Here is a 12652-nt window from a genome sequence, read left to right as displayed (position 1 = left end):
CAGTCATTTAGTACTTGCTAAAGTACTAAAGCAAGTACTTTTTTTTTAAATCCCCATATTTGCTAAAGCAAGTACTAAACGACTGCACAGTAACAACTGCACAGTAGGGACGTGTAGTAGGGCTGTGCGAAGCTTTGGACAGAACTTCGGATCCGGAGAAGCTTCGGACGCTTCGGGGTCTGAAGCAGCACATCCGGGTTGAAGTGCTGGCCTTATTAGGCTTCCCAAGGCGGTTTGGAGCTCTTGAAGAGCTTCAGAGCTGCCTCCGAGATCTGGCCATATAGCGGGGAATCAATGAAATATCTATAACTTTGTTGTTTTTTGTCTGATTTGATGAAACTTGCAGGGATGGTAGACTCTGCTGAGAGCATGAAACCTGCCAAGTTTCAAGAAGATTGGTGCAGGGGTTTGGGGGCAACTGTACCTCAAATTCTTGAAAGCAAAACTCCTGTCACGTCTACGTGTTACAACACAGGGGGGTCAAAACTGCAGGGCTAGAAGCTCTTACTGAGGCCACAAAGCCTGCCAAGTTTCAAGAAGATCGGTACAGGGGTTTGGGGGGAACTGCCCCTCAAGCTGCGGACAAGCAAAACCAGTGCCATGGGTGCTGTGGGACTGACTGTCTCTGGCTTGGGGCCTGGCTGCTAAGCTACTGTGTTACCAGTTACCAATCAATCAATCAATCAATCAATTATGATTCACTCAGGGACCAGGGACTCAGGGACCAGCTCAATACACAGGACCTAGCTACTACATAATGACTTAACGAGCATCAATTAGCACCTACAAAACCAGGCTAAGGAGAGGAAAGAATCAATACAGACAATCAACTGCCCCAAGACAGAGACAGTCTTGGCACAAGTTTTGTCTGTCAGCAGCTAGGGGTGCGGGGTCCCAGAAACCCCCTGCACCGATCTCCTCCACAGCTGGCAGGCGTCACAGCAGGGGCCACCATCCCTGCAGCTGTCACCCCGCTGCGCCTTAACACGCAGTGTCACCCATAGCACAGTTTTGCTTGTCTGCAGCTTGGGGTGCAGTTCCCCCCAAACCCCTGTACCGATCTTCTTGAAACTTGGCAGGCTTTGTGGCCTCAGTAAGAGCTACCACCTCTGCAGTTTTGACCCCTCTGTGTTGTAACACGTAGACGTGACAGGAGTTTTGCTTTCAATAATTTGAGGTACAGATGACACCAAACCCCTGCACCAATCTTCTTGAAACTCGGTGGATTTCATGCTCTCTGCAGAGGCTACCATCCCTGCAGGTTTCATCCAAATCGGACCAAAAACAACAGAGTTATGTATATTTCATTGACTCCCCATTATACCCTATGGCCAGATCTCTGAGGCAGCTCCGAAGCTTCAGAGCCGCTTCGGCGAGATCGAGGCGGTACCTGGTCCGGAGTTCCAGATTGGATTGCGGCCATCCGAAGCGACTGGATCCGAAGCCAGATCGGATCACTGTCGACTCGCACAGACCTAATGTGTAGATGTGCCCAATGAACACCCAGAACAAGCCAAATAATAATAATATATTTTCCAATTGAGAGCATTTTTCCCCCAGGTTTTCATTGGAATAAGAAACATCAAAGCAAGAATGAACATAATAAATCTGTGTAATAACATTACTGCTTTTTTGGTTTTTTTCTTCCCAAATCCTACCAAAATTTATAATAATTTGTTTGCTTTTTCTATTTCTTTTTATTCTCTCAGGCACCCCTACACCTCTCAAACTTTCTACATTTCCTCTCTTTAGTTTTTCCCTCCATGTTATTTTATTTTAAGTACACATTCTCAGCTCCCGTTCCTACATCTATCAGCAGAATCCTAGGAGTAAGGAATGGTAAATACAAAACACCTTACTCAGCCCAAAAACCATGCTAGGTTTTATCCCTAGCATTTTAATGACATTACTTGTTTTATAAATGCCACTTACTACTACTGATGGAACATTAATACATTATAGTCTAAAAAACGCAAACAGTTTCCTACAGCAGTAATACTGATATTTTCTGCACAGAAGAGATTGCTGAAGAGACAATAACTACTGACCTACATAGCATGTTCTGTGTCATCTGTAAATGTCAAATCTTCAAGATTGTTGTATGTCTTTCATTATTTCATGGTTTTCTTCTGCATGCTAGCAGCATGCTAGCAGTCATTTATTTTTAAGAAAACATACCACATTCTATTTGTAAGCTTTAAAAGATCTTTGCCAACCTCTGCATAATATACTTTTAGAAAGCCATTTGTTTGTTGTATGACATGGGTGGCTGAGGGTTTACTATATCCTCCCACAGGTAATCAATGCAGCTCTGTTCATCCAGCATCAGGTTTGCAATGATTTCTTCTACCTCTTCATTGTGAACTATTTAATAAATGGCCAAAGAAAAGTGCTTAGCAGTCAAGAAGCATTTTTTGTCACTAAAATTACCAAAAAAATCCTCAAAGGGTAGGTTTCTTTATATCTATTTCATAGATTAAAGAAGTAAGGCACAGAAGAAATAATGTGTTCAAAATCATAATCTGTGGTAAAGTTACGAACGGAGTGCAGCTCTCTTGATTCCCTCTCCCTACCTTTGTTCATGAGGTGTTCCAAGGACACATGGTACATTTCAAGATGGAGATAATACTATAATTTACATATAGCTTGCACAGGTACTTTGTCATTTATTTCCCTCAGATAGTTCAGGAATACTTGGATTTAAGGCAACAACTATGTGAAAACAAATTCTGGCTGGTATGGCAGGGAGGGTCAAGTCACTTATGCAAGCACAGGCAGAAGAAAAATCTAGACCCTTAATGAGTTAGATTTACTACAGACTGCAATCTTGAAACATCATTTATACCAAATAATACTGACTTCAATTTACCTTAATGAAAGAGCAGGAACAAAAACTACAAGAGTACTGCAGCAAATGTCACAGACTGATAACACTCTTCCCTCTTAGCTAGTACTGGCCACAGCCCTCATAATTAATAGTCATGAATATGAGAAGAGGTCTTCCAGATGAAACAAAGTCAAGCTCTTCGTTACAGCAATTGTCCCAAGATTAGGACATATTTATCTCTGTGGCCTGACCACTTTCAAACAAATATTACTATTTTCTGCTTAGCAAACTCTCCTTGGAGTTGCAACTGGTTATGGCATTTTTCATTTAGCGTCTCAGATTCCCATGAAGAGCTTTAAATGCTGTTGTACCCCAAGAGTATTTGCATTTCAGTGGGTGCATCTACTCCTGTGGGTGCATTTACTCCTGTGCTTTACTGCAGAGATGACTAATTTGGTCCGCGATTAAGAATCACTGTCTACACTTCTGCTGGTATTAGGGTGCAGTAAATTAACTAACTCAGAAACAGTACTATCTTATTGTGGAGTCATTTACTGTGCTGCAATGCACATGTGGACGGTGACCTGGACAGCAGTACTTTCAGCTGGAGTGGAGCAGCCCTAGGCTACCAGCAGGCTCCTGGAGTCATCCACACGGCTCTGCAGTTTCAGCATTCTTGCCCCCCCACCAGCCCCTCCACTGCTCAGCACTGCTACCTGGAACCCAGGGCTGACCCCCTGAGCCTGCTGCCAGCCTGGGGCTACTCCACCCTGGCTCAAAGTGCTGCTGTCCTGGGTGTAATGTAGACACTGTGCCTGGGAGCAGTGTACTCCAAAGCAAGCTGGTCCAGAGTTTATCACATTGTATTAATTGTATGTGTAGATAGACCCAGTAATAACTTATGTTTAAAAAACTTAGTGATGAAAAGCACTATATAAACATGAGCTATTCATTGTTACTGAACACCACACTAGTCTTTACTCTAACCATTAGATCATAGAATCATAGAAGTAGGGTAGGAAGGGACCTTGTAGATCTTCAAGTCCGACCCCCTGCCTGGGCAGGAGGAAAACTGGGCTCAAGTGACCCCAGCCAGGTAGGTATCGAGCCGCTTCTTAAAGACCCCCAGGGTAGGAGCCAGCATCACTTCCCTTGGAAGTTGGTTGCAGATGCTAGCCACCCTAACTGTGAAGTTAGATGAAACAGCTCTTTTCTTCAGAGTCATGTCTATGAACTAGTAATAATATTTTACTATAGTGAGAGAGAACTAGTACTTTACTTCCAGTCATGAGCATTAATATTTTATCATTTGGCCTGTAATTAATTGTTTCCATAATGTGGTTTCTGTCACACAGTAACTGTGACTACAATTTTTAGAACATGCGGGCATCGTTAGCAAAACCCTAAAGTGCTAAGTGAAGCTCAAATTAGAGGCATTGTTTCCTGTCACATCACTGTGTGGTCACTACATAATGGAGGTGGAACAGAAAGGTAGGTTATTGTGCAATGAGAAGGATGTGACCAGAGATTGTTATCAGTGACTGAGCCACATTCTAATAAAATTGTTACATAAAATCTTTTTTCACTAATATTATCAGAATGCTACATTTGGGAAAAGTTACATTAAAACTAGCATGGAATGAGAAATTATTTAAGATTTTAAGAGAACGGATGACTTCAACACTATTGAAAATATTGTTTAACTACAGTTCTGGGGGATATATATATGGATATAAATATATACATACACACATATATGTATATGTAGATGATGTATATGTATACATTTGCCCGTTCTTTTAGTCCATTTGTTTCACATGATAATTTAAAAGTCCTTCCTCACTTCTTTTTTGAGCAATACATTATGTTTCCACAGCATACTTTGCATTCTGATGATACTACCACTATTAATATTTTGTTTTTTCCTTAGACCATAAAGAACTTTATAAACATTCATTAATATGCCTCATCTTCCTTGTGAGATACATACTGTATGTATGTTAGAGAGTGAAACAAGCATTGAGAAAGTATGTGATTTCCATGATTTCCAATTTCATGATATCACATTTAAGCTTTTTGAATGTGACTTTAGATATATGGATTTTGTTCAACAGTCATTAAAAAGACTAAATATTCCTCAACTTGTGTGGAGATCCTATGGACCCTAAAGTAGTTTTACATGAATCTGACATAAAAAGATGTAGGAGCATTAGCATTTGAGTTTGGAAATCAGTAAAGAGAAGAATGAAAAAAATACTGGACCTGGCTAAAGATTTTGTCATCCTGAGAGGTGGAGAAATGCATGGAAACCAAAAAATGGACCTGTCTGGAGTCTAAACAGCTGTTGTTAACTATATTTAAAAGTCAGGTCCCAAAAAAGAGAGCTACCAGCTTTGTTCTTTGTGGCTTACAGCAAAGTAGGTATCTGGCTTTCTTTCCAAAAAAAACCCAGAACTTTTGGTTTTACCCTGCTCTGGATTTCAGAGAAAAGAACAAATGAAAAAGGCTGATCTATTTCCGTAATAATCACTATACTCACCCAGTTCTGGGACTGAAGGTAACAGTTTCTAAAGTGCCTAAGTACCATCTTAAAAAATAACTTAGGTTCCTAAGTGCCCAATCACTTTTGAAAATGTAACTATGGTACTTCTGAAAATTTTCCCTTGAATGTCTAAAAAAGCCAGAATAGGATCTTGATGTGTCCCCTTGCTTCATAGGTAAATTAACTCATTGTCATCACAGTCAGTCTCATGTAACCACACATTCCTGAGGAAGAGCATTTGATGCCTGAAAGCTATCTAACAGGTCTCCCAACTACACAGTGGGTATGTCTACAAGAGACGTTTACTGTGGAGTTGCTTAATTAGCTATGTAGTAAAGTCTGCAACACTGTTAGGCCACAGTAAACTAATAAATGCTGTCATAGGTTAATACTTGTAAAAAAAAAAAAAAGTACTGCCCTGTGGTGGCATTATTTAGTGAGCCGTAACGTGTAGATGCTGACAGGGCTGGCTGCAGCATGAGGGTGGCTTCATTGCCGGGGCTGCCTATCTCCACACTGGAGCACACTTGTGCTGTAGCCAACCCCTTTGCAGCATGTTGAGCCAGGTCAGACCAGCCCCAGGCTGGCCAGCTGATCCTCTGGGCCCACTGCCAGCTCAGGCTGCTCCGACCTGGTTCCATGTGCTGTGGTCCCGGGTGCACATGCAAATGACATGCCTGGAGCAATAAACTCAAGCACAAACTGTGCTGGAGTTTACTCAATTGCATTAACAGCGTGTGTAAACAAACCCAGTTGGTCCAATAAAAGTTATCACAAAACTATCCTTCTCTCTTGTACATATCCTGAACCATGACAACTACAACAACACTCCAAACCTACTACACACATTCCTATTGATTTTACCCTCATACTTCTTTTCCACATTTCATGCACACCTCTAGTACATTTACTTGTTGCTTTTTGTCTTCCAAAGTGTCTCCCATTACACTGTTTAAAAAACCTAATACATTGAGATCTGTATCCCACTTAAGCCTTTGGATGCTACTATCATTAAAAACAGCAGCAGCATTATCAGCATGAGAAGCACTGACAAGACATTTGAAGATTTCATTTCTATTAGAAGAAAGAGCACACTGAAGTAGGAACTGTTGGAATATTGATTAAAGTTAGGCTTTTTTTGTAACAACAATTGTGATCAACACACATTCTTTGAATTGAATGAGGACAAAATATAACAACTGATGTTCAGGACCTAATGAGTCACCCTACAATACTAAAAGAACTAACCAAAGCATTAGCAGGACCTTATGGAGGACAGGCAAGGTCTCGAGAACTACAGAAGAGTTTTAAAGGCAGTGCTTATCTTTAAAAATAGCACAACAGAAGGACATGGTCACTGACCCTTACTTTGATACCCAAAAAGATACTAGGGCAAATTACTAAGCAATTAATTTATAAGTACAGAGAAGATAATAGGACAGTGGTTTTGAACCTTTTTTCATTTGTGGACCCCTAAAACATTTTGAATGAAGATGCAGACCCCTTTGGAAATTTTGCATGGACGTGCGGACCCCTTTGAATTTTAAGTGTGGGTATTCACATACATTTGATTGATCATAGGCATCTTTCATGGACCCCTTAGACATAGTCTGCAGACCCCCAGGTGTCCACAAACCACAGTTGAAAAACACTGTAATAGGATAATAGAAGCAGTCAGCATGGATTTATAAAGAACAAATAATGTCAAACCAATCTAATTCTAATTTATTGGAAGTTTTTAAGAACAGATTAAGTAAACATGTATCAGTAATGGTCTAGATATACTTCTTCCACTTCAGTCTAATAGGGGGATGGAGTAGATGATCTCCTGAGGTCTCTTCCCGCCCTACATTTCTCTGATCTACCACTGCACAAATCAGTTGAGAGTTGAATGGAAATGCCTCAGCAAGATTGGAGTTCCTGTTTTTCATAAAACTTACAAAACCATTAAAAACACATCAGTGTTTTTAAGGTGTGAAGGTCTTAAAGATAGAACATACTGATGCATAATACTGTACTGGAAATTTATATTTCCTCTGTGACCAATTTATGGCATACTGTACTACTTTACTAGGTACTGCATTTCACAGATTTTGGATAAGTTAAATGTTGCCTTTCTGAAATGAGTACCAATTATGAGAATCACTGTAAAGCAGAAAACTACAATAGATATAAAGTTCTCAGGACCACATTTCTGAGTGTTGGACATCTCAGTATGATTGCCACCATGGAAGCATATGTTGCATATATGAAGCATAATGCCGTTATAATATGTATGGGCTGTCATGAAAATCAAAACCTTGCTGACACAGTTCACCATGTACTTTGACTGATACCCTAAGACGTATGTTACATGCTAAAAACAAAGCACCCTATCAAACTCAAATGAAATTTACTTCTATAAATCATTATTTTATTAATTTTTTGTTGTGCAACATTTTATGCTACAGGCATCTCTGTAAGGGACTGGAACTCAAATAGAGAGGACCGTACATAGCCCCAGTAAACCAAGATGGCTGGTGAGGTCTGCCTGTGTGCTGCGCAGTCTAAGGCCCTCAGATATTTGAATATATACATTTTTATAATAATGTCTGCTAAGGGAATTTTGCTTTTTTTAAACACTCCACATTAATTTCTGCTTGGTTTCTATCTTAATTTTCACTTTTATCATCAGAAGTAATCATTCATTTAAGTTTTCTGCCTCAGAAAAAAAAAGAGAACCAAATGTAATTGAATAGAAACTGAAACTGAGAACCCCCTGTAAACTGCTTGATACTTTGGCCTAAATCCTACTTTCCTTTCTGCACCCAAGTGGCATTTACATAGCTCTGTAACTGCAATTTCTGGCACTTGCATATCACTTGGATTCTATTTCCACCTGTGTCAAAAAAGAATTTCTCAAGTATATATATAGCTGTCAGAAGTAAGGCAGTAGCAGGCCAATCATTTGGCCCTAAAGCAGGGGTGGGCAAAATCTGGTCCCGTGGTCCCTGGGAAACCCAGTAGGGCAGGGTCAGTACAGCAGACAGACTTGGCTTCCTGGCAGCCCCTGCAGCAGCAGCTCATTCTGCTTGGCTGCTGCTGGCAGCATCTCTGACACCGCTGCTGGACCTGCCCCACTGCCTGGGCACCCCAGCCCATCAGCTCCACACTTACTGCTGGGGATGCAGACCCTGAGTGGGAGGGTGGGTGGATGGGGTCCCCATGGAGAGTGGCCAGTAGCTTTGTGAGCAGGGTGTGCTTGGCCCACAGTGGGAGTGGCATCCAGGAGTGGGATGGGTAGGTGGGACCGGGATAGCAGGGTAGTGACAGTGTAGTGCCAGGGCCCAGGGTAGAGCCACAATCCACTCTCTGCATGTCCCTGTTATGGGCACCAGTTCTGCAGGCAGGTACACATGGGGAGCAGACTGTAATTCTGTCCTGGGCCCCCTCCCTGTGCTGTCTCTGTCCCATGATCATGGCCCTGCCCACCTGTTCTGCTCCCTGCCCATCCATGGCCCCATCCCATCCGCCTGCTTGAGCACACTCTGCCTGCGGGGGTCCCAGGCTGGTATCCATAGAGACCTCTTCCACTTGCTCTGTCCAATGTCCCTGATGGTGGGTGGGGGAGGACGGGCCATGGGCTACAAAGGATCAATTCACTTCCCCCCCAACCCCAGGTCAGGCCCCCACCCCTTCATCACACTGGATCAGCATCTCCCTCCTCCGGCCAGCAACAGCTCACTGAAACTCCTTAAGTGGCCCTGCAGCCCAAATAATTGCCCACCCATCCCCTAAAGCATCATGGTTAGGGTTCTTTCCCAGGAAGCAGGAGACCCAGTTTGGCTTTGGATTTGCATTCAGGGTCTTCCTCCAAATGGGGGACAGTTATCCCATTGCTTGCTTTTTAGTCAAATAATATTAACTACACTGTGCCAGAGGCATTAAGGGCCAAAGTTAGCAGTTATGGAGCCACATAAGCCACGTATATATTTAGGTGTATATCAGTGATACAGGATTTGGCCCTTTATGCCTGTTTTTCATGGCAAGTATTTTCTAGCTGTTACAGAAGAAGACTGCCAGCCAGAACTCTGTGATGTTAGACTTCACTTACTGATTAATTCTGTAAACTTTTAGCAAGTCAAACCACAACCTTTCTTTTCCTAAATAAAGTGGGATACAAACACTTTCCTACATTTAGTTGGGTTTAATTAATTGAAGTCTGTGCTTTAAAATTCCCCAATGAAAGGAGCTATAGGAGGGCAGAGTGGTATCACTTTATTTTTGTAAGTGACATATTTTCAGAAATCCAGAACTGATGAACTGGGATTGCAAAAAGAAAAATAAAAGATGCAAACTGTTACCAGAAATGAGCTTTCTAAAAAGGAGACAAATGTTCCCTTCCCAATAAAGGAATTCTAGCACCTGAAAAATATGAGGATTAAAGAGAATGTAACATCAGATTGCCTGCATTAACAATAAGCTATTTCTGGTCATTACACATCTTAGGCACTATCTTCAGAAGAATAATGTTATTTTTATTTTATTTTGCTTCAATTTAGAATAAAAAGCATCATAACCTAGGCTTTGAATACTATGCCAGTTATTTAAGCAGCTCAACTCTTCTAAGAAACAGAAACTCATTACCAAATATTAACACTCTATGAATCAACCTATATGCCAGTTTCCTGGCTTCCCTTCAAATGCCAAATAAAAATGTGACAGCTAATAGAACACAAAACTTTTGGACAGAATTCTATTTCACCAAGTGAAATACCTTATTGTACCCTCTGGGCGCATAAGCACCTTATTGTATGAATAAGGAAAAATCTTCATGTCTCCAGAGGGCAATCCTATTCCTGCAATGAGGGCACTTATATGACCAGAGTGGGTAATAGAACTGTCCCTCTATTAGTCAGGCAATTTAGTTGGTCACAAGCTGAACTATGTTAATCCACCATGTGCAATAGAATTAAACATACTATGAATACTTCCATTTCTTTAATTATTAGTCAATATTTTCCATTTGAGGTCTTGGCTACACTGGTAAATTAATTTAGATTAAGGTAGGATGTGAATTTAAAGTGCATTAGCTATTCCATAATAATTCCATGTATGAATATTATTTTTAGTCTACTCTCAAAATGGATTAAACCAAAGAACAACAAAGCATTCTTATTTTGCAGTTAGAGAATCCACACACAGAGTTACTCTAGAACTAGCCAATCGCCCTTCAGGAATGATAGCGGGGGCAGGGATGGAGTGCTGCTGTCTCCCAGGAGCAGAGGTGGGGAAGGGAAGGGGGAAGCTTGCCCCCACATCCCCTCCATCCCCCTCAGTCAGCACCCTGTGCTGCCACCGCCTGCAGGAAGCAGGGGTGGGAAGGGAGGGCAAGGCCACTGGCACTGGCTTCTCCCCACTCCAGCTCCATCACCACCACCTGCGGGGAGCAGGGGCGGGGGAGGCGGGGTGAGGCCAGCAGCACTGGCCTGGCTCCCCTGTTCTGTTGCTGCTGCTTGCAATGGCCAGTTGCACTGGTCTCGTCGCCCCACTCCAGCCACTCCATCCCTGTCATCATGGCGGCGCTCCACCTCACTGCCGCCACCGCCTCCTGTCCAAAATGCTCTTGCAGCACTCTGATTGATTGTTTCAGACAACCAATAGGAGTGCGAATAAAGTGTTACAGATAGACAGACATACAGACAGACTAAGGCTTTATAATATTAGAATAATTTATTTCTGAATAGCTAATCTGTAATAACTCCATCCCCCAAGCCTTTAGCTTCTGTCCAGAGCAAAATTTGATTTACTCTAAGGATTTTAAGGATACCACCTCATTTCTAACTCCTAAATCTCAATTACTGCAATTTTAAACATTTTCAAATTCTTACATATTGGGATGCATTGGGAAACAGCCAATAGTATTCTACTGAAAAATATCTGTAAAAGGAACACACAGATGTAAGCCTCTGCTGTAAAGAAAAAATGGGAACCAACTCATCCAATAAAATAAACCCCATAATAGTGCTAATATAGAACTAATTTAACTTAATGTGAGTGTCACCTACAGAAATGCTGTGTACAAAGTATTCTGGATGTTTTATTGAAAGTAACTGTAAAATAAAGAAGTGATTAAAATAAAAGTGTTCTTTAACCAGCTGCCTGAGGGTTGCATTAAACTAGACCCTTTTATAAGATCTGAAGCCCTTGGGTTACTGAAAATTATTGTAGTGAAAATTATATTCAAGCTGCAAATTAACAGCTTGCCAGATGCCCCTTTTAAGGCACTGCAATGTACAAAACAAAACACTGTGATTTGACAAACTTACCAGGCTCACACATGCCAGCGCTCTGCAAGTAAGTCCGACATCGCTCTTTGTGCTCCTCTAATGAGCTTCTTTGCTTGTAACTCCGTCCACAATACTCACATTTGTATGGCTTCTCCACTAGGACAGAATGACAGCAGGGCAAAATAATCAAAATATGTGGAAGAAACACTGTGTTTTGACATTCTAGTACAGAATTATTGATAGCTCATAACTGGAGAATACGTCACGTTTCTGTATAACTGGAGAAAACATTGTATTTGTACTATTAAGGTTATTTAATAGTGCGATTCATTCTGGTATGGAGAGCCCATAAAAGGTTCTCTTCATTCCTTAAGTCCACCATTGGCATACTACAGCAGAAGTCTTCTATACACTACGAAAGCACCAAAGGAGAACTCAGGGTGTGTTGGTTGTAGCTGTGTTGGTCTAAGGATGTAGGCAGACAAGGTTCTTAGGGTAGATCTGATATCTTTTATTAGACCAACTAAAATACAGTAAAAGCTGCGCTATCCAGCATCTTACAAGCCAGCATGCTCTACTAAAAGGCATGCTGGCTTGTAAGATAAAGTGAAACTGGAAGTGCCCACCGCAGCACTTCCAGTTTCTCTGAGCCCCCATGGCTGGGGGCAAAGGAGCCTGTGCTGATGAGCCCCCACAGCTCAGGGGCATAACAGGCTGTGCGGGGCTGTGCAGGGCCCGCCCCCCTATCCCGCAGGGCCTGTGGGAGGGGTGGAGGGACACCCCAGATGCGGTGGGAGAAGCAGCAGCTGGGGCCGCTCAATCAACAAGCATATTTTGTTATCCGGCATCCCCCATTCCTGTGGGATGCCATATAACAGAGCTTTTACTGTAGTTGGAAAAATTCTTCTTTGCAAGCTTTTAGGTACAAACACACTTTTAGGTACAAACACCCAACTGCAGATGCTCCCTCTGCCTGAAGAAAGGTGTTTGTACTTGGAAGCTTGAAAAGAATAA

General features: G+C 41.9%; 1 protein-coding gene across 1 annotated transcript in view; it reads right to left on the bottom strand.

Moving 5' to 3' along the window:
* Window positions 1-12652, bottom strand: part of IKZF3 (IKAROS family zinc finger 3) — a 59609-nt gene that overhangs the window by 12129 nt on the left and 34828 nt on the right. The window contains exon 6 of the mRNA XM_006022546.2: window positions 11678-11794. Within this exon, the coding sequence (XP_006022608.1) occupies window positions 11678-11794 (117 nt within the window). The remainder of the gene's footprint in view (window positions 1-11677; window positions 11795-12652) is intronic.

This window comes from Alligator sinensis, unplaced genomic scaffold, assembly GCF_000455745.1.
Source record: "Alligator sinensis unplaced genomic scaffold, ASM45574v1 scaffold886_1, whole genome shotgun sequence".
NCBI lineage: Eukaryota > Metazoa > Chordata > Crocodylia > Alligatoridae > Alligator > Alligator sinensis.
Note: the sequence above shows the minus strand (reverse complement) of the source record. Positions and strands in the feature narration are given on the sequence as shown.